This window comes from Stegostoma tigrinum, chromosome 4, assembly GCF_030684315.1.
Source record: "Stegostoma tigrinum isolate sSteTig4 chromosome 4, sSteTig4.hap1, whole genome shotgun sequence".
Lineage (NCBI taxonomy): Eukaryota > Metazoa > Chordata > Chondrichthyes > Orectolobiformes > Stegostomatidae > Stegostoma > Stegostoma tigrinum.
Genome location: NC_081357.1, coordinates 99,723,852 through 99,749,851, shown reverse-complemented (window position 1 = coordinate 99,749,851; position 26,000 = coordinate 99,723,852). Strand labels below are relative to the sequence as shown.

Sequence of the window (26,000 nt, the reverse complement as noted above, 5' to 3'; positions counted from 1 at the left end):
GCCCCTCATTATGATTGTCAGGATGTCTTCTTCAAGGGGAAGAGGCTGCACACACAGACTGTTCTTGCGCTGTGACAGACTGTCATCTGATGTTGTTTGTGGTCTGCTCTTGCAAAAAAAAAGTGAAGTGTGACAGTGTGAAAGGTATAAAAACAATAGAAAATAGGGGCAGGGCTAGGCCATTTATCTCATCAAGCCTGCTCCACTATTCAATATGATCATGATTGATCATCCAACTCAGGAGCCTGAATCTTGTGAGGAGTTGGAAGAAGATAAAAGTCATGGTGAATTAGCAGACAGTGCGTCTATGTGAGATGCCAGTCGAGGGTTAAGTGAGCGCTGAGTGTCTGAGCACAAGAAGTAGGTTTAGTGAAGTGTACTGCAGTGATTGCAGGGCAGTGCAGGGTAGTGAGGAAGGACAGTGCTGTTGTATGAAATGAGATTGTGAGCAGAAAGTATGAGAACAGCCCTATTACCTACACATCTCCTGCTTGATTGATAAGTATTTTCTAGTATTGCAGCTATCGTTCCAGGGCTATTGACCTGGAATGAACATCCTCAGACATCTCCTTTCACCTCCTCCTCCTGAATAGATGCCTGGAGGGCTTCTTGATGCCTGGAGTAAATAAAAGGCTCTGCTCTTCTTTGTTCCCTGTGTCAAGGCCTCTAAGGCAACACTGTCAAACTCTGGGCACACTCACTTCGACCATTTCTCTATACTTACTGCTCTAAGCTAGAATGCACTTTATGAGCTGTTGGCTGCTGTCAAGGACCATCATGGATGCTACTGACATCCCTGATGAGCAAGCAGCTAATGAACAGTACTAGCTACACACGCTAATTGTTTGGGTCAGCAGGCAGCATGGATATTTTATGCTGCTCGCAATGGCACTGTTTGATGTGGTGTAATCTGAAGATTTCAGAGCCTGTAAATCACATTTCATTTGCTTTAGACGGTCTAGAAGGTTTACTGGTTCACAACTGTGACAGCTCATAAGTGAATGAAGAGCAGGGTGCGTAGTAAGGTTCTATTCTAAGCAAATAGAAATGGCATAAGGAGCCATTTCAATAAATACAATAGACCTGGCCTCTCCAGGAAATATGTGGCACAGCACCTTGGACAGAGCTTGAAAGGAGATCAGAGGTTCATGAGCAGTATGGATTGACCTGGTGAAAGATATGTGTCTATATTCATATCCTCCCACAGGACAAAAGCTCAACACCATTGCTGGATTAAATTAAAGGCCAATCAGCTATAGAAGCCTCCATGAAGTAATAAAACATTGAAGTAAACCTCCTTGGAAAAAAAACCTTTCAGGAGACATAAAAACAAAGCCACTCATGAGTGAAAACATACAAAGTAATGACAGGATACAATAGCATTGTAAAGTCTCTAGAGAGTCTTAAAATTTGGAGTTGTTTTGGCAGTAATTGGTCACCGATTTCCTATTTAAATATATACATCACATCATTCATTCTATATTTACTTCACACTCTGATGAAAATAGTTCATCCTCAAAGAGGGTTAGCACCAACAACAGCAATTACACAAATTGTTTCTCCTCATGCGCTAACAGTTCCTGGCATGATGATAATCCTCATTTTAATCTTTATGGCTGCCTGAATAATTTACAAAATAAAACTGGGTTTACCTGTAATGCTACAAAGACGTTAGCGAGAGCCTGGCCATATGTATCATGGCAATGAACGGCAAGGGCACTTTTAGGGATTTCTTTCATCACTGCTTCCAACACTTTCTTCACATTTCCAGGAGTTCCTACACCAGTTGTGTCTCCCAGGGATATCTCATAGCAGCCCAAACTGTACATTCTTTTAGCCACCTGGTGATGGGGGAGGAGGGGAAACAAAGCTGCAACTAATATATTTCTCGGCTCAATACATTGAAAAGGCATTTCTGAGTTCAAGGAAACTGTTAATAATACCACTGTGTTTTATAAAAGGGGAAATCTAAAACAAAATTGCTTAGCAAATGGTTGAATTTTCCGCAAAACATTTGTTGATAGATTTCTTTTCCCACACAATCCAGCTTGGTAATTCATTTTCAGGACACATTGAGGAAATGGGGATCACTCACGACTGAAGACAGAACTCAATTAAAATTACTATTTAGTATGTAGTGCTCTTCAGACAAGGTTCTGACAGTTGCAAGTATTGACAAGGTAAGGTACCACATACATAAAGATCTATAGCTCCACCATAATGGAAAAGAGGACCTTTCATAAAGTTAAGGAGATACAAGAGGGTGTCACATGGGAACATGGATCTTTAAATATCTTAAGTAGTTGGAAATCTGCTGATGGCATGAAAACAGATTGCAGAAGTGAAAAACAGGATTGCATGTGTATTGCAAAATCACATCTTCCATAGCTAGAAAGCAATGAAGTACTTTTGAAGTACTCACTGTTGAAACAAAGGGATGCACCACAAGGTTCCACATGCAGCAAATGACCCTATCCATCTTCAGCAGTGCAGGCTGCAGGATAAATACTGGTTAAGAGACCAGGAGAATTCTCCTGGACTTTCTGCACTTTGATGTGAGGTTTCCCATTAGTTTCCAAGCATGTCACATTAATGTGGAAATGTGGTACTGTTTAACATTCTTCACACATTGTTTGAGATGATAGATAGTATCTCAGTTTAAGGTTACCAACAATAGAAATACCACTGCATTGTAGCTTCAAGAGGACTGAGTATTATCACACACTCTGCATTGCAGCGAGATTCAAAAAGTCTCGAGATAGAAAATACAATTAAACATACTAGTTGGTTCATTTTAACTCCCAAGAATGGGCCACCCCATTTGTATGGATTTCACCAAGACTAAGAAGCAGTACAAACCACAAAACATATTGAGTAACTCAGCATTAGTAGTAGAAACCGAGGAGAAACTAAGGTGGAAATGTTGGATCTTCCCATTAGATAGAGAAGTGTTTTTAACTGCTGAATGCAGGCTCAGCCATGCAAGAGGACAGTGGCTGTGGCACTGAACTCAAAAATGGTGTCACTGGAATCAAATTTGTGTTCCAAAATCTGCCTACTCAGTCTATTTATTGCACCCGATCCTAATGCCCGTACTGATGGTCTGCCTAAAATGGCACCTGCCAGGGAAAGCACTATATATGTATGATGCAGTTGCCACTTTGTATCTGTAACAGTACCCACTGCACCAAAAATGTAGGTGCTATACAATCCAATACTTACATCTTAAAGTGCAGACTTCATAACCGACTTGTCCCAGAATGGACTGACACTTCTAAGTCGCATAAGTTAGGAAATTTCAGGCCTACATTTTCTGTCAATTTAGATTAATGATTGGAAAATCAAACTCATCCTGTCACCAGGGCCAACACTGAGAGCCATGGCTAGCTGACTATGGAATATGATCTTGGAACGATGGATGGCACATATGGAAAACAAGAACTGTACTAGCCAAACAGGAGAAATATTTGATTGATGTTATACTGAATGAATGTACGTCTCTAATCTCTATTGACATCCCCCAGATGCTATATTGTGTCCTCAAGCTAGTAATGTCCTGGAAGATGCACCCAAACGTCAACCCACAGATAAGTGTACTAAGTTTTAAAAACTTCTGTTGGATTATATCTCAAGTATAGGTGGCGTACCACTCAGAGTGTGTGGTGTCAGTCCTTGAATAAAGTTGAGTGTTGCATTTTCAAATAACTATAAGAAAAGAATCAGACAGAAATACTCGGAACGGTTTTATTATTGTTCATTTTACTATCAGGTGGCATTGTCATTGCCATTGCTGTGGGACTGAATGAATGGAATATACATAAACACAAGCTTTGAAACATAAACAGAGAGTGTTGGAGAAACTCAGCAGGTCTGACAGCATCTATGGAGTTTTATAGAATCAGAGATGTACAATATGGAAACAGACCCTTCGGTCCGACTCGTCCATGCTGACTAGATATGAAGAACAGAATTAATGTTTTGATTCCAGTGACCCTTCATCAGAACTGAAATGGCTGGGGAATGGCTGGTGGTGATATTGAGAGGTGGGATTTTGGAGGGGTGGGGGAGTAGTGAGTCAAATGAATGACAACAATATCCAGAGACAGGAGAAAGGAGAAGTAAATGAAGGGAACAGTGATGATAAGTAGGAGGGAGGTAAATGCTAAATGGGAATTGTGAATCATCGAAAACAGATTTACCATGCAGGGGGAAGAGCAGCATTTGAGGGTGTGGGGTAGGTAACAAATATGAAGGAAAAGTGATTGCGTTGTGAAATTGTTAAACTCAACATTGAGTCCTAAGGGCTGCAATATACCCAGGTGGAAAATAGGGTATTATTCCTCTCGCTCACACTGAGCTTCACTGGACCTAGTTTCGCTGGAGCACCGCAGCTGGCGAGGGAGGTTGGCCAGGGAATGTAGTGGTGTGCTAAAGCAGCAGGTAACTGGAATCTTGGGGTCAGGAATGTGCCAGATTAGTACGGTATGGGCTGCGGAGAGGGTGAGGTCCCAATGAAAAATGATGCAGCGTTTAGGGTCTGTTAGGGTTGATAGGATTGAGTCTGGCAACAAAGTGGGGCCCAGGGTTTCAGTTCGAATCTGGCGGAGTACGTGTCTGGTGAGGGTCCTGGGGTGGTGCGGAAATGTACTGGGTCACGGTAAAAGGTCTGGGAGAGTTGTATATCTAGCTGCATGAAATAAATGCAGCATCAGTTTAACAGTTATTCAGGAGTTGATTACCTATTTAATCGTCTACCTTTATCTAAGCAACTATTCCACTTGACTTCAGTGGAACTATCCAATGTTTTTAATTATCATGAAGACTTTGTCAGGTTCCAGGCATAGAGGAATTGGGTCAGTGGTAAAATTCAATCTCCCAGGCAAGTCCTTTGGAGTGTGCTACAATGGGGATTCTCCAGGGTCCCTTACACAACTCGCATCTACACTGTTGGAACAACTATTGGTCAGTGAAAAATCCATGTTATTGCTGCTCACACAACAAATGCCAGCTCAATTTCTGTTACTAATTTTGTTTCCACAATGTTGAGCCAATACAGAGACTAGAGCAGTGTGATACAAAACACTGACATTCGTAAGTAGAGTTCCTGTGTTATTTATAAACTGAGTCTGAATGTACGTTGATAGTACAACATCAAATTAACAGTTATCAGCTGTGCATCTGTTTTGCATTCCGTGTATCTTTGCTTTAGTTAAAACATTGTTTGGTAAAAATGTTTTGCCTCATTATACTGTTAAATATAAATTTTCTATCCTGGTTATTTTGTTACACTTCTGCGTGATGAATTCGATTTAGAGAACATGGTCGCTTTAAAGTCGATAAATTTGAGTGATGTATTTTCCATAGCAAAGAGCAAGGGGTCAGAGATTCTAGACAAAACAAGCAAGTTGTCACATTTTGCAAACTGATAGCCATCAACAGTTGAAGTCCAGGTCCTTGTATTAAGGTGGGTTAAGTAGCTACCTCATAGAATGATTGGATACTGGGAAATTGAGGCAGGACTTCAGAAGAGGCATCAGGATCAAGAGACAGAAGGAGCAGAACCCTCAGATTTAGTTTGGGAGAGTAGTAATGGAGGCTGGGACTCAGCCATGGATTGAGTGGGTCTGGAAATGAAGTCTGAGTCTCAGAGATGGATTGAAGGGGTCTTAAGATGGAGGTTGGGAGTCAGACTTGCGAACAAGAGTTGGAGTCAGGATATGGGAAAAGGATTGTCCGTTGTGTGGCTCCAGTATTGGGCACAGTCAAAACAAGTGGAAACAGGCCCTTTGGCCCAACAAGTCCACACTGCCCCTTGAAGCATCCCACCTAGACACATTCCCCTGTAACCCACATACCCCTGAACATTACGGGTAATTTAGCATGGGTGATCCACCTAGCCTGCACATCTTTGGACTGTGGGAGGAAGCCGGAGCACCCAGAGGGAACCCACGCAAACATGGGGAGAATGTGCAAACTCCATTACAAACGGTTGACTGAAACTGGAATTGAAACTGGGTCCCTGGTGCTGTGAGACTGCGGTGCTAACCACTAAGCCACCATGCCGCCCTGGGTCATGTTAACAAATAACATTGTCTTTTCACTTAGCGGTTGCAGGGTCAGGCTGATTAGGAGCAAACTAGAATTGTAATAGGGAGTTGTATCAGACATTAGCCACCTTCTTGCATAGACAATGGCCTATTGCCTACTTCAAGTATAGGTGAAGGTCAGATCTTTTCTGTAGTGACCAATGTGGTAGATGGCACACACTTCCATGTTTGCGTGTTTGCTGCCAGTCACATGCCAGTTCTAGAAGGCTTGGAAAATGAGTGCATGTGGCATGATTTAATGTGTTTCATCTTTACTGATGTGGAAATAGGTCATATTCCAGTACAAGACCCTGATATGATCACTAAAAACCATGGGGAAGAGCTGAGTGAATATTTTAGATCTAAACTTAAAAGGAGAATTAATCCTCTGGTGCTGTAAAACTTGCTGGGTAAATCAAATCACAGTAAATTATTGGACATATTGAGCTGTTGTATTTGAACAATTTAATTGGCATATTGGTAGAAGATGATCCTTACTATAGTTATCATGAGTAAGTTAAGTTTCTCTTGTGTCCTCACTGTGTGTGTTTCTAAACATGAAGGAATAGCTATGAGAAACCTTACAACAGAGATATATTCTGATAAGCAACTTTCCAAATCATTTACCTTTCAAATGTAATTGTCTGAGCCAGTTCCCATGCCATTCTTAGTACAATCTTGGCCATATAGCTTACCTCCGCAACCTTAGCTGGTGCAATGCTTCCTTCATAAGGACATGTTACTGCGCAGGACACATACCTGTTGTTAGGACAGTAAAAATAAAATGACACTTTGCTTCCTTTATTGTTGTACTTTAAGAGCATTAACAATCATTGAATAAATATTGGTTCATTGTTTGTGAAAATAATCTCCAGAAATTTATAAAGTCTAGAGATGAGGGATTTAATAATTATTTGACATATTCCATAAACAGGGAAGTTTTTGTTTAGTCAAGTCTTATGACCTCTGATTAAAATGCTCCTCTGATGTTGCTTGTCCTGCTGTGTTCTTCCAGCTCTTCACCTTGTTATCTCAGATTATCCAGCATTGGCAGTTCCCACTATCTCAGGAACATATATTTGTTTTGTGGTAGATTATTCTAAAGGAAGTATGCCATTATTAATATCGCAACTTAAAGCTGCAAAATCACTTTACTAATCACCTCAAAAGCAAATTTTAACTGACAAAATAAGTCTGGATGATCTTTCAAGGTTATTCCAAATGTTTACAGAAAATCTATGTAATCTTATGCAAGATTGTGAACAGATCTTAAATTATATTGTGAAGTGTGATGGAACTCCCTCTCACTCATTACACTACAATTTAAATTTATACTTTGACTTTTAATCCTGCTTCTTCCTTCTCAGTCAGACACTTTTGACCATAAGTACAAGTTATCTGATTCTGGTTGAGTCGAGATACAATAGTCTGTTTTGGAATTGATCATCTATAATACCAACTCCTGGGGAGGGTGGGGGGAGGGGCTTCACACTCGGGCTGATAATTGCCAAGTATCTTCAAAGAATTACAATAACAAAACTGTTATGGTGCAAAAGTAGGCCACTCGGCCCACTGCGTCTGCACCAGCTCTCCAAATGAGCATCATAACTTAGTGCCAATTTCCTCCTTTTTTTCCCCATAACTTTGTATATTATTTATTTAAATAACTATCCAATGACTTCTTGAATGCTTCAATTGACTTTCCTCAACTCTACTTCCAGATGATGTGTTCTAAATCTGAACCACTCACTGTGTGCAAAAATCTCTTCTTATTCGCATTTGCCTTTTTTGGAAATCACTTTACACCTGCGCCCTCTCGCTCATGATCCTTTTACAAGAAGGAACAGTATGTCCCTATCCAACTCCTTCATGGTTTTGAAAATGCTATCAGACCTCCTCTTAGACTACATTGCTCCTCATAACTGAAAATATTCTTGTAAATCTATCCTGCACTATCTCCCAATGTGGTATCTAGAACGTACGCAATACTCCAGATGAGGACCAACAAGTGTCTTTTAGAAGTTCAGCTTTACCTCCTTGCTTTCATTCTTTATGCCCCTATTAATAAAGTCCAGGATACTAAATATTTTATTAACTACTCTTTCTTCCAGTCCTGCCATCTTTAATGGGTCGTGCACATATACATCCAGATCCCTTGGAATAAAACATCATCATAGGTCATCATCATAGAATATTAGAAGCACATTCTCCCCGTGTCTGCGTGGGTTTCCTCCGGGTGCTCCGGTTTCCTCCCACAGTCCAAAGATGTGCAGGCTAGGTGGATTGGCCATGCTAAATTGCCTGTAGTGTTCAGGGGTGTGTGGGATATAGGGGGATGGGTCTGGGTGGGATGCTTCAAGGGGCTGTGTGGACTTGTTGGGCCAAAGGGCCTGTTTCCACACTGTACAGAAGCTGATAACATCTAATAACATCTACAGTGTGGAAACAGGCCCTTCAGCCCAGACAGTCCAAACCAACCCTTGGAGCATCCCATCCAGACCCATCCCCTATTACTTTATAACCCACCTAAGCTATACATCCCTGAACACTACAAACAATTTAGCATGGACAATCCACCCAACCTGCACATCTTTGGAATGTGGGAGGAAACTGGAGCACACAGAGGAAACCCACACAGACACAGGGAGAACGTGCAAACTCCACCCGCAGTCACCTGAGGGTGGAATTGAGCCCAGGTCCCTGAGAGGCAGCAGTGCTAACCACTGAGACATCGCGCCACCCTGAAACCCTTTCTGTTATGTTATCTGTCTACTATTATCTACTATTAAAATGCACTGTGTTACATTTCTCTGCATTGATTTTCATTTGCCACTTATCAGCCTACTTCACCACCTTGTCTGTGTTCTTCTGGAGTTCTACACTGTCTAACTCACATTACAATGCTGCCACATTTTTTTAATCATTCACAAACTTTGAAATTGTCTCCAACAAATTAAGATCCAGATCATAACCTATATCAAACCTTTGTTCAGCTAAGAAAAAAATTCCATTGGCCATTACTCACTGTTTCTTTTTAATCACTCAGCAGCCAATTTTCTATCCACATTTTCAGTGTCCCTTTCATTTCATGTAACTTCCTGCACAAGTCTGATGTGTGGCACTGTATTAGACATATATTGAAAATCCATGCACACCACATCAGCAGCATTATCCTCATTAACCATTTCCGTTATCTCTTCGAAAAATAGTACTGAAACTCTGTTTCCCCTTTAGAAATCCATCCTGGATCTTTCCATCCAACCCACCTTGTTCCCATGTGCCTTATTCTATCCCAAATAATTGTTTCTAGAAGTTTACCAACTATTGAAGTTAAACTGACTGGTCTGTGATTGCTGGGCTTATCCTTACTAACATTTTTTTTTAAAAAGACTGTAATGTTTGCAAATTTCCAGTAATCTGGCACCTCCTCAGATTCTCGGCGATGACCATTGCCCAGGAGAGAATCTAATCATCTCAACTAGATATTCAATGGAATCCCTTACAAACAACATCCCGTGGATTACCATTGCCCAGAAACTGAGCTGGACCACTCACATTAATACTGTGGATAAAACAGTAGATCAGAAGCTGGGAGCTCCCTGCTGAATAACTCACCTCCTGAGTTCCCAAAGCCTGTCTACCATCCACAGGGCACAAGTTAGGAATTTGATGGGATATAGAATGTATTGCCTGGATGGGTGCAGCTCCAATAATGTTCAAGAAGCTTGACACCATCCAGGACATAGCAGCTGCTTGATTGGCACTACATCTACAAACTTGCACTCGCTCCACCATCAAATACATATTTTTGAACATATAACTTATGAATACTCGTACTTACAAACACAGTCTCAGGGGTGTAATTTTAAGGGCCTGACATATAAACATTTCCAGTAATTATGAACAGCTCCTCATTGTACAAACTGACTTCTGCACAGACTCCAGAGCATAACCCTTTCTCTGTCTGAACTCCACATCTGCATGGTCACTGCACTTTCAACCACCTTCAACACTCATTTCATCCACTGCATACATACCATGTCTGCAGAGTGTACCATCTACAAGATATAAAAATAGACTCTTGGCAAAGCTCCTTTGAAAGCAATCCCAATGCAAGTTCTACCGCTGAGGAAGTCAGAGGCAGCAGATATACTGAAACACAATCTTCACCACAATCTTCCCCTCTGAGACACACACCATCTTGACTTGGAATTATATCACCATTTCTTCACTGCTGCAGATTCAATATCCTGGAACTCCCTTCTTAACAACACTGTGGGTGCATCTGCATTAGATGGACCGAGTGGTTCAAGTTTGAAATGCATCACCACCTTCTCAAGGACAATTTGGGATGGGCAATGAATGCTAACCGTGCTAATGATGGTCACATCCCAGGCATGAATTATGTATTTATCTCATGACATAACATAAAATTCTTCCTGCTTTTCTGTTTGATCATCGCAAAAAAATTACAAGCAGCTAAAGCAGCAAGCTGTTGCATTTGCAAAAGAGTACAAACTGCCAGATGGAGACCCTGGGTCAACAATGTTTTCAGAGAGAGGTCCTATGACTCAGTATGTCAGTATAATATATTGGTTGCGAACACAGACAAGTCAGAGAAAACTTGCTGTGGGGGAAACAGCCTTTCCTTTCTTTCTTTGAAACCATTCACATCAATGTTCCAGATGAAAACTCAGTGGAAGACCTCAATATTGCAAGTAGAGCTTTCTTAAGGGATAGGTCTGAATCTATACAACTGTCTCCAGAAAAAGAGAATTCAATTAGCCATAAATGATCCAGTGAGAAGCCAAAACACCAACAGCTTGAATGGCAAGTGATTCAAGCTGTAGAACCAGCACTTGCAACAAACTGTGAATAATGTGTTTCTCAAAATTTAACAGTTATTTGGCCAAGGTACTTTTGAGACAATGCTCTGCAGGCAATAAACTAGTTCTTATTTGGTAAAAACCTGTCTGACTTGTTTTTGATATTGAGCTGTACACAGTCTGATATTTAGCAACATCACCTCCGTTTTAAGTTCAAAATTTATGTAGCTGGTGGGAATGTATGATAATGAAACAGCTCATCCCTAGTAACTGGGTGGTTGCACTGTAAAACTCTAGTTAGACCGTGTACAGAGTGTTACACACAGTTCTAGCATCAACGTTCTAGGAAATGTGATAACAATAGAGAGAATGCATTACATTATTGAGATTGAAACCTTTCAGCAGTAAGGGAAGATTGGTTAGGCTGGGATTGTTGACTTTGGAACAGAGGAAGCAGATTGAGTTGAGGTGTATAAAATTAGGCGTAGATGGAGTGGATAGGAAGGACTCATTCTACAAGAGCAGGTCAGAAGCTGGGAATACTGCAGTGAGTAACTCAACTCCTGACTCCCCAAAATCTGTCCACCATCCACAAGACACAAGTCAGGAGTGTGATGGAATACTCCCCACTTGCCTGGATGAGTGCAGCCCCAACAACACTCAAGAAGCTTGACACCATCCAGGACAAAGCAGCCCGCTTGATTGGCACTGCATCCACAAGCATTCACTCCCCTCACCACCAATGCTCAGTAGCAGCAATGTGTACTATCTACAAGATGCACTGCAGAAATTCACCAAAGATCCTCAGACAGCACCTTCCAAACTCCTGACCACTTCCATCTAGAAGAAAAAGGGCAACAGATACATGGGAACACCACTGCCTTCATTTCCCCTCCAAACCACTCACCATCCTGACTTGAAAATATTTCGCCGTTTCTTCAATGTCGCTGGGTCAAAATCCTGGAATTTCCTCCCTAACAGCATTATGTGTCAACTTACCACAAGTGGACTGCAACGGTTCAAGAAGGAAGGTCACCACAACCTTCGCAAGGGCAAATAGGGATGGGCAAGACATGCTGGCTGGCCAGCGACACCCACAGATGAATAAATAAAAAATTCCCTGAGAGCGATAACTGAAAACATCGAATTAAAATAATTTGTAAAAGGATTAGAGCGGAGCTGAAGATAAATATTTTCACCGGGAAGCCAGTGTGTTTCTGGAATTCACTGCTTGAACTGGAGTTACAATGACTTCAGTCCCTGTCACAAACTGTTTCCTCGCCCCTGACTCCATACCTTTTCCTGGCAACTTTGAAGTTGAAGCTGACTATTCACATCCTCAGTGTTATACTTGATCACAAGACAGCCTTTCAAACACTTATAGCTTGATAATCTCATCATTTTCGATTGCTGTTTCAGCTCTTCTGCTGCTGAAACCCTCAGCCAACCTCTTGCCACAATCAGATCTGACCACCAAAAACACCCCCAGTGAGTCTCCAAAAGTCTATGCTCCAAAGTTTGGGGTCGTTCAAATTTAGCTATCAGCATTTTAATAAAACCTTGTTCACTTACCCTTTTGCTCGCTGATGTACACTGACTCCCATTTAAGCACTGCCTCAACTTTAACATTTTCACATTTGTCTTCAAATCTTTTTATGATCTCAGCCTTAACTACATTTGTAATCTCATCCAGTCCTACAACCATGTTCTGTCCTCTTGGATCATCCCCGATTTTAATTGTTTCATCACTGATGCCAAAATTCAGCTGTAACAGCCCCAAACCAAGATATTTCCTCCTTGCATTTCCTCGTCTCTTCCTTCTTTTTAGAAACGCTTTAAAACACACTTATTTTGCCCCTAATTTCTCCTTTTGTGTCTCTTTTTTATTGTATCTGTGAAGCACTTTGATACACATTTTGTTAGTTTAAATGTGTTATATAAACAGACATTAATGTTGTGATAGCAGAAGCTGAAATGATCGTCACCTTTAAAGAGTACTTGGATGTGACTTGAAGACCTATAACCTACCAGGCTATGGACTGGACAGTGAAAATAAAATAGATAGCTCTTACTGTATACAAATTGGGCCAAAAGGCTCCTTCTCAAAAAACAAATGTTATGCAAAAAATTATAGTTGTATAAACACCATCTTTTCAGTTACCGGAATACATCACAACATACAGCTCAAATATTGGTATTTTATCGGCATATCTACAGATAATGAGGTTCACAATATCTTTAATCAGTTCCAAAAGTCCATCAATAACAGCACTGTTTCAGCAACGTTTGTATCTAAGCAGTGTGTGATGTCGATGTCACAGTAACCATACGGATCATTTTCAAAATATGTCAAGAAGTCCACTGCAATTACAGTTTATATAATTCTAGATTATTTCAAAACGACGAGCAAGATAGCAGCTTCTTTTTCAAATGACAAACATAATTGTCAAAAATGCGATGCAGTTTTGAAAAGTCAGCCCCGGATTTGTTTACTGAATGTGTCTGGTGTTCCGCTTTAGTTTATTTAAGAAGCTTTATTAACACAAGCCTTTGTTTAAATACTGTTCATCAGATTACAAACTATCTCAACAAGGACTGATAACGTCTCTGCCGACAGATGAAACATATATAAACATCCACCATATATTCACAAACTGCAGAACTTAACAGTTGTCCATTCGCAGATAAAACTCCACCAGATGTGGTAAAGCTGGGTAACTGAGCACGCAGTTTATGACTCGGAAAATCCAACAGTTATTTGGCTTTGTATTTAAGACAGATAGACACAGATGTTATCCATCTTTATTCTGCTCCATCATAACTTTATTAGTGAGGGTCACTGGGCTCCAGCAATTGTACAGTCTTTGAACCTTCTTTGGTCACTTTTATAACTGGGATTTCAAAATTCTTTACTCATCCTATTCTAATGGCCTTGACTCTTGGTGGGTGCTGGAATCTGCAGATGGAACCATTCCTTACCAGTTCCTTCACAGTCAGGGCCAAACGAAAAGCTGGATGGTTTTGGAGTATTCAGGATGGGTGGCTTGGTATAAACCCAGAGAGACATCAGCGAATCAGCAGATGAATTAAAGGATCTCAGGTTGCACGTGGACGAAGTGGGTTACTGATTGACTTTTTTTAATTGCTCAGTTAAAGCAATAGTGCTCCACACACTTTTTACTTTAAAGGCGATCCCACAGTTTTGCAGGTTTCCGAGAAGAAGTGCAGTTGGTGGAGGGGATTGCAGAAGTGAGGGAGGCTTAGGCAGGGAGCTAGAGTGGGAAAGCCAAACAGCACAATACTGCTTCAGAGATAGTAGGAACTGCAGATGCAGGAGAATCCGAGATAAAAAGGTGCAGAGCTGGATGAATACAGCAGGCCAAGCAGCATCAGAGGAGCAGGAAGGCTGATGCTTCGGGCCTAGACCCTTCTTCAGAAATGGGGGAGGGGGAGAGGGTTCTGAAATAAATAAGGAGAGAGGGGAGGCGGATCAAAGATGGATAGAGGAGAAGATAGGTGGAGAGGAGACAGACAGGTCAACGAGGCGGGGATGGAGCCAGTAAAAGTGAGGGTAGGTGGGAAGGTAAGGAGGGGGTAGGTCAGTCCAGGGATGACAGGCAGGTTATGTCTGTCAAAGGTTACTTGGAACAATCCATCTTCCGTACCTACACTGGCCCTAAACCCCACCTCTTCCTCTGTTACATTGATGACTGTATCGGCGCTGCCTCGTGCTCCCACGAGGAGCTCAAACAGTTCATCCATTTCCCTAACACCTTTCACCCCAACCTTAAGTTCACCTGGACCATCTGTAATACCTCTCTCCTTCCTGGACCTCTCTGTCTCCATCTCTGGCAACCACCTAGAAACCGATCTCCATTTCAAGCCCACTGACTCCCACAGCTACCTAGAATCCACCTCCTCCCACCCACCTTCCTGCAAAAATACCATCCACTATTCCCAATTCATTCACCTCCACTGCATCTGCTCCCTGGGTGAGGCATTCCACACCCGTACATCTCGGATGTCTTCATTTTGCAAAGACTGCAACTTCACCACCCCCCCACCCCCTGCCACAGTGGTCGAGAATGCCCTTAACCGTGTCTCTCGCATTTCCCACAACTCATCCCTCACACCCCCTCCCCGCAATAACAACCAAAACAGAATCCCCCTCATCCTCACATACCACCCCACCAACATCTGGATCCAGTGCATCATCTGCAATCCGACCCCACCACCAAAGACATTTTTCCCTCCCCACCATTATCTGCTTTCCGGAGGGACCACTCTCTCCAGGACTCCCTCGTCCGCTCCACAGTCCCCTCCAGCCCCACCATACCCGGCACTTTTCCCTGCAACTGCAGGAAGTGCTACACCTGCCTCCACAGCTCATCCCTCATTCCCATCCCAGGCCCCAAGAAGACTTTCCACATCAAGCAGATGTTCACCTGCACATCTGCTAATGTGGTATGCTGTATCCGCTGTATCCATTGTGGCTTCCTCTACATTGGGGAAACCAAGCGGAGGCTTGGAGACCGCTTTGCAGAACACCTACGCTCGGTTCGCAATAAACAACTGCACCTCCCAGTCGTGAACCATTTCAACTCCCCCTCCCATTTCTTAGACAACATTTCCATCCTGGGCCTCCTGCAGTGCCACAATGATGCCACCTGAAGTTTGCAGGACCAGCACCTTATATTTCATTTGGGAACCCTGCAGCCCAATGGTATCAATGTGGACTTCACAAGCTTCAAAATCTCCCCTCCCCCGGCTGCATCCCAAAACCAGCCCAGCTCGTCCCCACTCCCTAAACTGTCCTTCCTCTCACCTATCCCCTCCTCCCACCTCAATCACCACCCCCATCTCCTACCCACTACCTCATCCTGCCCCCTTGGCCTGTCCGTCCTCCCCGGACTGACCTATCCCCTCCCTACCTCCCCACCTACACTCAGCTCTACTGGCTTCATCCCCGCCTCTTTGACCTGTCTGTCTCCTCTCCACTTATCTTCTCCTCTATCCAGCTTCTATCCGCCTCCCCCTCTCTGATGCTGCTTGGCCTGCTGAGTTCATCCAGCTCTACACCTTGTTAGCACAATAATGCATCAGGCAGCAAGAAGCAGGGAGTGCAGAAGGGGAGGAGGAGTGGAGGGGTGGATGGTCAGTGTGAGAGTGAGGGATGTCAGTCAGTGAGGGATCAGAAAAGGGGGAGGTCAATGTGGGATCAGGAATAGGGTTGTCAGTGAGGGCTCAGGAATAGAGGGAACAGTGAGGGATAAGGAATGGGATGGCATCAGTGAGGGCTCAGGGATGGAGATGGTAAATGAGGGATCAGAAATGAAGCGGGTCAATGAGGGATCAGGAATGGGGGTTTACTGAGCGATCTGGAATGGGGAAGGCAGTCAGTGAGGGATCAGGAATGGGGGACTTGATGAGGGATCAGGACATAGGGAGCTGTTGGTGAGGGATCAGGAATGGAGGGGCAATGAAGGATCGGGAATAGTGGGGTCAGTGAAGATTCAGGAATGAGGGGTCAGTGAAGGATCAAGAATGGGGGTCAGTGAAGGATCAGGAATGGGAGGACAGTGAAGGGTCTGGAATGGTGTGGTCAGTGAAGGATCTGGAATAGTGGGGTCAGTGAAGGATCAGGATGAGGGGGTCAGTGAAGGATCTGGAATAGTGGGGTCAGTGAAGGATCAGGGACGAAGGGGTCAGTGAGAGATCAGTGAAGGATCAGGAATGGGGAGTATCAGTGAGAGATCAAGAATTGGGGGGTTAATGAGTGCTCAGGAATGAGGATTCAGTGAGGGATCAGGTATGGGAGGGGTATTGAGACAGGCAGGGATTATCAATTGAGTAGTCAGTGAGATGGCTTAGAATATCTCTGTAAATATAGAAAATGCTGTAACAATTGTCAGTAAAGAACTTTCCATTCTATTTTCTAAAATTTTTGGCAGCCTTCATTTGAAAATACACAGGTATCTTTGAATTAATTTGCCTTTATTAAAATCATTTTGTTCTGTTTCTAGAAGGATGTATAGATGAGCCAGGTTGTTATAAAACCAAGCGCTCTGCAGTGTTTGGGTTTGGCAAGATGGCATGTTTTGGCAACACGCAGAAATGCAAATTAATTTTTATATTACATACCAATTGCTAACCACTTTGAATTACTTTATATCCAGCTCTCAACGAGAATCTTTTCAGCATCTCTGGAATACTCAAGTCAATTCTGAAGAACAACATCTGAGAGTATTTTGTTCAAAATAAAACATCGTTGCAGTCATTAACATTTTTGCAGCTTATTCAAAAAGCTGCTCTTTAAAATATTGTTTTACTGTGGAAAGTTGACTTTATCACCACTGGCAAATGTCAACTAAGTTATTCATTGTAATTACCATACAGCCTTTTCTACATGGAGATCTAAAAACCATTGTGGAGGGTGTGCTACAAAATAATTAGGAACATGTTACTTGTTGTAAGCTACCTGATCTCACCCTTGTATTTACTGAACTTGAACTGTTGATTTCCTCGTGTATTTGAAATTGCTGGGGATCTTTCTATATTCAATACATTTTTTATGACTGCAATGTGTGCCATTTGAATTGACAATTCATTTCCTCCATCCATTCTAAGATTAGGAGAAAATGCTATGCATCTGAAAATATATTAAGCATATCCAAGAAGAGTCAAGGATAGGAAACTGTAACTGGCCTCATTAATCTTCTTGTTTCTTGTAAGTAACAGCTTTTGGAATTTCACTGTGCCTTCAATACATCATCTGAAATGTATTTCTAAAAATTCAGTAAATTGGGTAAAGAAATTAATTCTTTATCCTTTATTAACTCAGCACAGGCTGGGGGGAGGCTTAATAGGAATGTATAAAATTATCAGACGCATAGATAGGGTTGATGGTCAGAATCTTTATCCTAAGGTTGAAATGTCTAATACTAGGGGTATGAATTTCAGGTGGGAGGCAGAAAGTTCAAAGGAGATGGGAGGGATAAGTTTTTTAGACAGAGAGTGGGAGGAGTCTGGAACACTGCCAGGGGTGATGATGAAGGTAGATACAATAGGGGCGTTTAGGTAAGCACATGAGTATGCAAGAAATGGAGTGATATGGACCAAGGGCAGGCAGGAGGGATTGTTTTAATTTGGCATCATGTTTGGCACAACACTGTGGGCTGAAGGGCCCGTTCCTGTGCTGCGCTGTTCTATGTTTTATTTCTAATTCCAAATGTTATTTCAAATACACAAAATATAACGCTTTTCCATGGCATAATTTGAAAGTGATTTCCAGATCAGAAGAACCGAATCAGATCATTTAGCCCATCAGGCTTCTATCTGTGCTGTTTTTCACATGAACCCTCTGATCTAACCCCACTGCTCTGTTCACTCCCTGTAATGTTAAATTGTTATCAGAGTCTCCATTTTTCCTTTGTTTTCTTCTTTCTATATTGTCAGTTGTAAACTAACAGGTTCAACTGATGTTTCTATCATAACTTTGAGTAACTTCTTTAAAATCACGTCCCGTTTGAATGTTAACCTTCACTAGTTGTTTTAAAATTCTCCTCTGGGAATCCCAAAATCTTGAAGTCAGTCTTCTCTCAAAGTCAAAGTGAGGTGACTTAGTCAAGAGCTCTTTGTCACTTCTTCACTCTCCATGGGGAGCTTGTCTTCCTTTGTGTTTAGGATGTGAAGTATTATGCTGGGGTTGACTGACTGATCAATTGATTACTCTTCCTTTTCTAGCTCTGAGATGGTGGTAGTGGATCGTCAGGTATGGCAAGGTTTTGACCTCGGCTATCCCTAATACACCTACAGAACACCACTTCAGTGCTCTTTGCACTCAGTTTGTCTCACACCCAGTGTGCTGAGTTTAGAGATCACTAGAAGATGGTAAAGCAGCAGTGGGCACAGGAGGTCACAGGAATCAGGAAGGAGCAGGCACGACTGATTCCTGGCATCAGGAATCAACGGTGGGCCCCAACACAGGAATCCTCCCTGACAGCAGCAGAATGCCAATTAGACTCAAAACTGAAATATTTTAAGATATGTATCCCAAAACCCAACAGAATTTAGCGTGGATCAGGGATTTAACAGGCTTCCACAGGCCGCACATTGAATTCTCAGGAGTCCCACACTGGGCCAGTTAAGTACCTGAGTTGGTTTAAATTGAATTAGATGCCGCCTCCCCACAGAAACAATAGAGGATTCCTACAAGTTTCCCACCTGTTTCACTGGGGGTGTTGGGGCGGGAGACGTTCTGTGTTACTGGAGCAAAATGTTGGATTGTCCTTTCCTACTTTTGTTACTTAGCACAACTCTCATTTTCAAATGATTCCATTTTGCAATTTCAAACTTGACCTCATCTATTAACCCAAAGAATCACAGCCTTTGTTACATGCCAAATTATTTTCCCTGCAATATACCTGATTTGTCCTTCTACCATCTGCATTCAAATATTTCCCACTTCTGTTCAACAGCTCTCTGCACCAAAGTTTTCCTCAATATTTAATTCAGGCCACATTCTTTTTTTTTCATCTTATTGTCTGTCTATTCCAGTGAAGTGTTTTTCCTAACATTGTGTCCACTATTGCTATTATGTTCTCTGATGCTTAGGTTTCCCACTTGGTTCATAGATAATGAAATGGAGCATGTTAGAGTGGTGCATCACTCCTTGTCACAGCAGCAACAAAATTACATCCAAAATGGTTCTGAATGCATTTCAAACAAATATCATCCTTACCAGCCCAATCTTCCCACCATCCCATCCCTTTGCTTTCTAAAATATTTCTGGATTTTTTAAAGAATCTTTGATAATTCTCTAATTTGTCCACAAAATAAATCCTCAATTTCCTTTACATTTTTGACAGATTGTACCATACTGCAAAGGCTGTTCTGGCATAGTGGTGATGTCCCTGCCCCTGGGCCAGAAAATCTGGGTCCAAGTCCCATCTGTCCCAAAGGTGTACAATGTCATGTCCAAACAAGTTAAATCAAAATACCTCATAACATCTTACACTTTGTGAGCTCAGGCTGAGGGGCTTTGATTTGGATGAAAATTTGCTGTTTAAATCCTAATGGATTTATGTTATGATGTTGACTCTCATTAATATTGCAGTCCCCAGTTCTGCAAGCAAACCTTTCTCAAAGACTACCGACTGGTCTTTTTCATTACTTGATTCCACCTTCTGGTAATATCACCCAGCCCCACCCCACCACTCCTGTCACCAGCGGCTTCCGGATGTGGATTCTAGCCACTGCCTTTCCACCCAAGCAACAAGGCATTTTGTTGTGTCCAATCACACTGTAACAACTTAAGAAGAAAGTCCACTAGCATCTTCCCAAAGGTCAATAAAAGTTAGCTTGGCCTGCCTCTCATTGTTTGTTTTTAAAAAAATTAAGAAAATGAAATTCCTTTAGTTTACAAAATGGAATAGGTTCACAAGTGGAGATTCTGTGTTTCAGTCAGACTAGTCCAATATATTGTCCCAAGTAGCAGAGTTCCAATGAGAAAGTTCAAAAAATGGCTTCTCAAATGTTTAATGAACCTGTATATTCCCAACATTCTTTATTCAGGAATGGGCAGTAAATTATCTTTCAAATGCCCTTGTAGCTTCTTGGAATTATCTAGTAGCCACAAAATTAATCGTTGTTCTTGTCAACTAAGTAATCTTTAAATTAATATTTAGCATTTTTAAATAACAAAAAACACTGCAGGCCAGAGTATGAATGACCAGCTGGGCAAAGCTGAATTTGAATGAAATGACAGCGTGACAATGTAGCAATTCCTTGGTCTTTCAATTTTCAATTCTATTGACTTCAATAAAACTAATAAATAATGAAAAGGTCAGAATAACTTCAATGAAAAGATATCACCTTCTCTGTAGAGCCTGAATTATAAGTTTCTTTAACTGAATAAACACATATTTGGGATGGTTTCTATTCACTTTAATTGTTACGTATATAGATTAGTTAAGAAATGGGAGTTTATCTACACGTACCCCCGAACTGGAATGTTGCTATCTTTTGCAGAACTGAGAACCTCCTCAAACCGCTGTATACCTTCCTCAATAGAACAATTAGTGTTCACCTGACTGAACGTTTCAGAGGCTGCTCCAAAAATGGCTACTTCTTTTGCTCCTGCTGCAATCTGGAATAAAATAATAAACAAATGATATGGAATTACATAGAATATAAAGCAAGAGGAATAACTGCTGGGTTAGTTTATATGATCCATTAAGCCGCAGCATAAATCACTAAGATGTACATAATCCCTACCCTCCCAAACTGTCCCTTTATCCTTCCAGCCCAATAAACTATTGATCTCAAACTTGGATTTGCTCATCATGGAGCCCCTGCAGTAGCAAAGATTCTCCATCATATCCATTCTTCATCAAGGAGACCAAAGCTGTACAAAGTACTCTGGTACGACCTCTTTGAAGCCCTGCATACCCTCAACAAGACATCCTTCCTCTTACGCAGCAACCATCTTTCAACAAAGGCTGATATACCACTTTGCTTCCTAATTACTTACATGCTTATTAACCTCCAATGATTCAAGTGTAAGGATAGCAAATTTCCTCTGAAAGCCAGAATTTAGTAATGCCTTAAAAAATATGCTTTTCTACAACAAAATATTTTTATATGGCATCTTTAATGTAGCGATACACCCTAACGCCCTTCACAGGAACATTCAAAAACAAAGTATGACTCCAGCTACATAAGGAGATATTGGGTCAGATGAACAAATTCTTGGTCAATGACTTTTCTGAAGAAGGGTCTAGACCCGAAAAATCAGCCTTCCTGCTCCTCTGATGCTGCTTGGCCTGCTGTGTTCATCCAGCTCTACACATTGTCATTTCAGATTCTCCAGCATTGGCAGCTATCTCTGTAACAATTTTAACCCTACTGCGAAGCCTCTTCTAAGGATGACTACCTTGAAGAACTTACCCTCCTCCCTCCGCAAAGACCTCAGTGGATCTCTCTTCCAGTGCAACCCTCTGGTAATCTCTTCAGCCATAAAACTGCTGAAGCACATCCTGAGCCCATTTCTGAAGAAGGGCCTAGACCCGAAACGTCAGCTTTCCTGATCTCTGATGCTGCTTGGCCTGCTGTGTTCATCCAGCTCTACACCTTGTTATCTCTTGGTCAATGAGGTAGATTTTAAGGTTCTTCAAGGGGATAAATGAGTTGCGGAGGTATACGGGAGGGATTTCTAGAGTTTGGAGTCCACACGACTGAAGACATGGCCATCAGTGGGGAACAATGTGTGAAGCTGGATGAACACAGCAGGCCAAGAAGCATTTCAGGAGCACAAAAGCTGATGTTTTGGGCCAAAACCCTTCATCAGAGAGGGGGATGGGGAGAGGGTTCTGGAATAATTAGGGAGAGAGGGGGAGGCGGACCGAAGATGGAGAGAAAAGAAGATAGGTGGAGAGGAGAGAATAGGTGGTGAGGTAGGGAGGGGATAGGCCAGTCCAGGGAAGAAGGACAGGTCAAGGAGGTGGGATGAGATTAGTAGGTGGGAAATCAAGGTGCGGTTTGAGGTGGGATGAAGGGATGGGTGAGAAGAAGAACAGGTTAGGGAGGCAGAGACAGGCTGGGCTGGTTTTGGGATGCAGTGGGGGGAGGCCAGAACCCTCTCCCCATCCCCCTCTCTGATGAAGGGTCTAGGCCCGAAACTTCAGCTTTTGTGCTCCTGAGATGCTGTTTGGCCTGCTGTGTTCATCCACTTCACACTTTGTTATCTTGGATTCTCCAGCATCTGCTGTTCCCATTATCAGTGGGGAACAATTAGGTTTGGAAATGCACTGGAGGTTAGAATTAAAGGAGATCAGATGTCTCAGAGGCTAGAAGCAAATTACTGCAGATGCTGGAGTCTGTACTGAAAACAAAAACATGCTAGAAATCACTGCGGGTCAAGCAGCATCCATGGAGAGAATGAAAGCTAATGTTTTGAGTCTAGACTCGAAATATTAGCTTGCTTTCTCTCCATTGATGTTATCTGAGCTACTGTGACCTCCAGCATTTTTTTGTTTTCAGTACCTCAAAAGCTTGTGGATTTGGGGCAGATTATAGAATTAAGGAGGGGTGAGGCCATGGAGGGATTTAAAAGGATGGTAATTTTTTAATCAAGGTGTTCCCTCACCAGGAGTCAAAATACATCAGTGAGCACAGGGATGACAGCAGAATGGGACTTGCTGAGAGTTAAAACATGGGCAGAAGAAATTTGAATGACCTCACGTTTACAATGAATAGAAATTGAGTAGTTAAGAGTGCGTTTGATCAGTCAAGCCGAAATACAAATGACAGACACATTGGTCTGCAGGCATGGAAGTGAGATAGCTCTATCAGTAAATTTATAACGTAATTAATTTGTTATCTTCAACACAACATTCTTCAGGGATTGAGATTGCATTCTTCTGTTGACCAAAGCACTTCAATTGTGGAAGAAATTCCTCTCATTGCCAATGTCAAAACCGTCCACAAAGTACGTTATCCTGTTGACTGGCACAATTAAAATGAGGCATATCGCTTCTCCTTTGAACAAACAAGCTCTTGATTACTTTTCCATATCTTAACTCTGTTTTATTTGATCGCTTTGCAGAACAAATCTGTGAATCATCATTACATGTTTTTCAGGTGCGAAAAAGTAAATTGCTCTACCAAAATAAGAATTAGTCCCATTCTTTGGAGAAAATTGGCTATAAGAGCATATGAAGAGGATTATATTTCATTGAAAGGTTAGAGAGTGGAATGGAATGAATGACATATAGGAGACGGTACACACCAATCTAACAAAACATCTTCGGTTGTGAGTTTCTGTGGTAACTTCAAAAACATGGCACGTTAAATGGATTATAAAAATTCTAACTGAGCAACATTTTGTTTTGTTCAATTAAGTGTAATTTTTAAATGAATTTAGATTGTTTTTTTTTCCAATGCTGGAAAGAAAACAGTTTAAAAAAAGGTCTTCAAGTTTATAATGTATACTTGTACAATAGTGGAATGTTCATTCTTAGCAGACAGACTGTACCCCAGAGAACCTTCCTGCTAAATGGAACATAGTAAACATTTGAGCGACCATAACAAATGAATTGTCCCAATAAGTCATCTTGACTAAAGTGATTTTCCCACCTCAAATCTTCACAATTTCAAAGCCATCAACTCACTTGTGAAACTAACTCAAGTATTCTTGCCTCAACTTTACTGAGCTTTTCCATACAATGTAGTACACTCTCTTTTTCGCAGCTTTATGTCTAACTTTTACTTTTAATCATAATGCCTTCTGTGTCTTAGAACAAGCATAATCAGCATTTTACTGGCAGATTCCGAGGTGGAATCCTTTTCCATTGGTGTTGTCATCTTCTAACATCAGTGAAGAACATTTTCAGGAGAGAGTCCCAGCAATCAAGAGTGCAATCACGCAATCCTTAATACTCAAATCATAATTGCCCAATCATTGACACAAAAAGAGGGTAGATGTTGTAATTTTCCAAAGGTCACTGCAGGGAGAAGAAGCCCAATATTAGGAGCCTATTGTTGGAAAATGAATTCCTTTGTCCAAATCTTCAAAAAGATCAAAATAACTTGTTAGGTTTTTTTTCTCTTCTTGAACTTACTATGTTTGCAGAGTAGATTATGTTATATAGAGGGATATATACAGATGGCATCAATAAGGGGAAGTGCACACTTACACCACACTTTGCCTTATGACTTCCCAGATCATAGAATCCCAACATTGTGGAAGCAGGCTATTTGGCCCATTGAGTCCGCACCAATCCTCTGAAGACCATCCCATCCAGACCCAACCCACTACCTTCCTCTACAACCTATGGTCAACCCATCTAGACTGCATATCCCTGAACACTATGGGCAATTTAGCATGTCCAATCCACCTAACCTGCACAGCTCGAAACTGTGGGAGGAAGCTGGAGCACCCGAAGGAAATCCACACAGACACAGGGAGAATGTGACAGTACAAAGTACAATAAATTAGACATTCCGATAATACCCTCCACTGAATCTGTAAACCATGTTACAAGTAGCCTACACACATTTTTGAGCTTTGGAACTGAAAAAGAATATTTAACTTTTACATTTTAAAACAGTTTTGAAAATGCTGCAAACAGCAGCACAGCAGTGTTTGAAAATTATAACCAGAACTACTTAAATAATAGGCTAATATTTAATGGTATAAAATCTACTTTTAGCACAATATAAAATCAATAACATTCAGAACTATACTCACTGCATCACGAAAGCCATGGAGATTTGGTGTTAATACAGGATAGCGTACTTGTGGGAATTTCTTTATTCCTCGCATGACTTCTGTGTGATCTGCCAACTGACAAAAATAAGTGCACAAAATGTGCAATATTATTAATCTGTTCCACTCAAATACTCAGCAATACGTACAGACCCAAGAAGACATTTGACACAATTTCACACAAGTAACTGTTAACAAACATGAAAAACTCTTGAAGTAGGTAAGGAGTGGGTTAGGAGGTGGAAAATAGATGAAATGGATATTATTTCATTTGTCAAGACGTGATGAATGGTGCCTCCCAGAAATTGTATGGGCTTTCAGCTTTTTTTGGATGATGACATTACCACCAAGCTAAATGGCAGAGCAATTCTAATAACTCATCTGACATCTGTAAAGCGTTCTGGGTCATCAGCTGCTGCAGAATTGTTTTCAGTTACAATCTGTAAATGTGTGGCCTGGCATCTGCACCAGTCCACCGTTACCAACGAGCTGGTAAAACAATCCTCATTCAATTGACGATGTAGGAAAGTATGCTAGGAGCAGCACCTGGTATAACCAGATGTGAGGTGTCAGCCTGGTGAAGCTACAATGCAGGACTACTTATGTGACAGGTAACACAAACAGTATGCAACAGATAGAGCTAAGTGATCACACAAACAATGCATCAGATTTAAGCTCTGTAGTCTTATCCAACCATAAATGTTGGTGGACAATTAATCAACTTACTGGAGGAGGAGGGTCTACAAATATTACCATCTGCAATAAAATGGGGGGGTGGGAATGGAGGAATGCAGCTTGGCCATCGGTGCAAAAGATAAGGCT

General features: G+C 41.6%; 1 protein-coding gene across 2 annotated transcripts in view; it reads right to left on the bottom strand.

Annotated features, from left to right (window-relative positions):
• Nucleotides 1–26,000, bottom strand: part of hmgcll1 (3-hydroxymethyl-3-methylglutaryl-CoA lyase-like 1) — a 110,711-nt gene that overhangs the window by 66,610 nt on the left and 18,101 nt on the right. For both annotated transcript variants that reach the window (XM_048531363.2, XM_048531364.2), the window contains 4 exons: nucleotides 25,161–25,256; nucleotides 20,911–21,059; nucleotides 6,782–6,845; nucleotides 1,653–1,841 (listed from right to left, as the gene is read on the bottom strand). In XM_048531363.2, coding sequence (XP_048387320.2) covers nucleotides 1,653–1,841; nucleotides 6,782–6,845; nucleotides 20,911–21,059; nucleotides 25,161–25,256 — 498 coding nt within the window. The remainder of the gene's footprint in view (nucleotides 1–1,652; nucleotides 1,842–6,781; nucleotides 6,846–20,910; nucleotides 21,060–25,160; nucleotides 25,257–26,000) is intronic.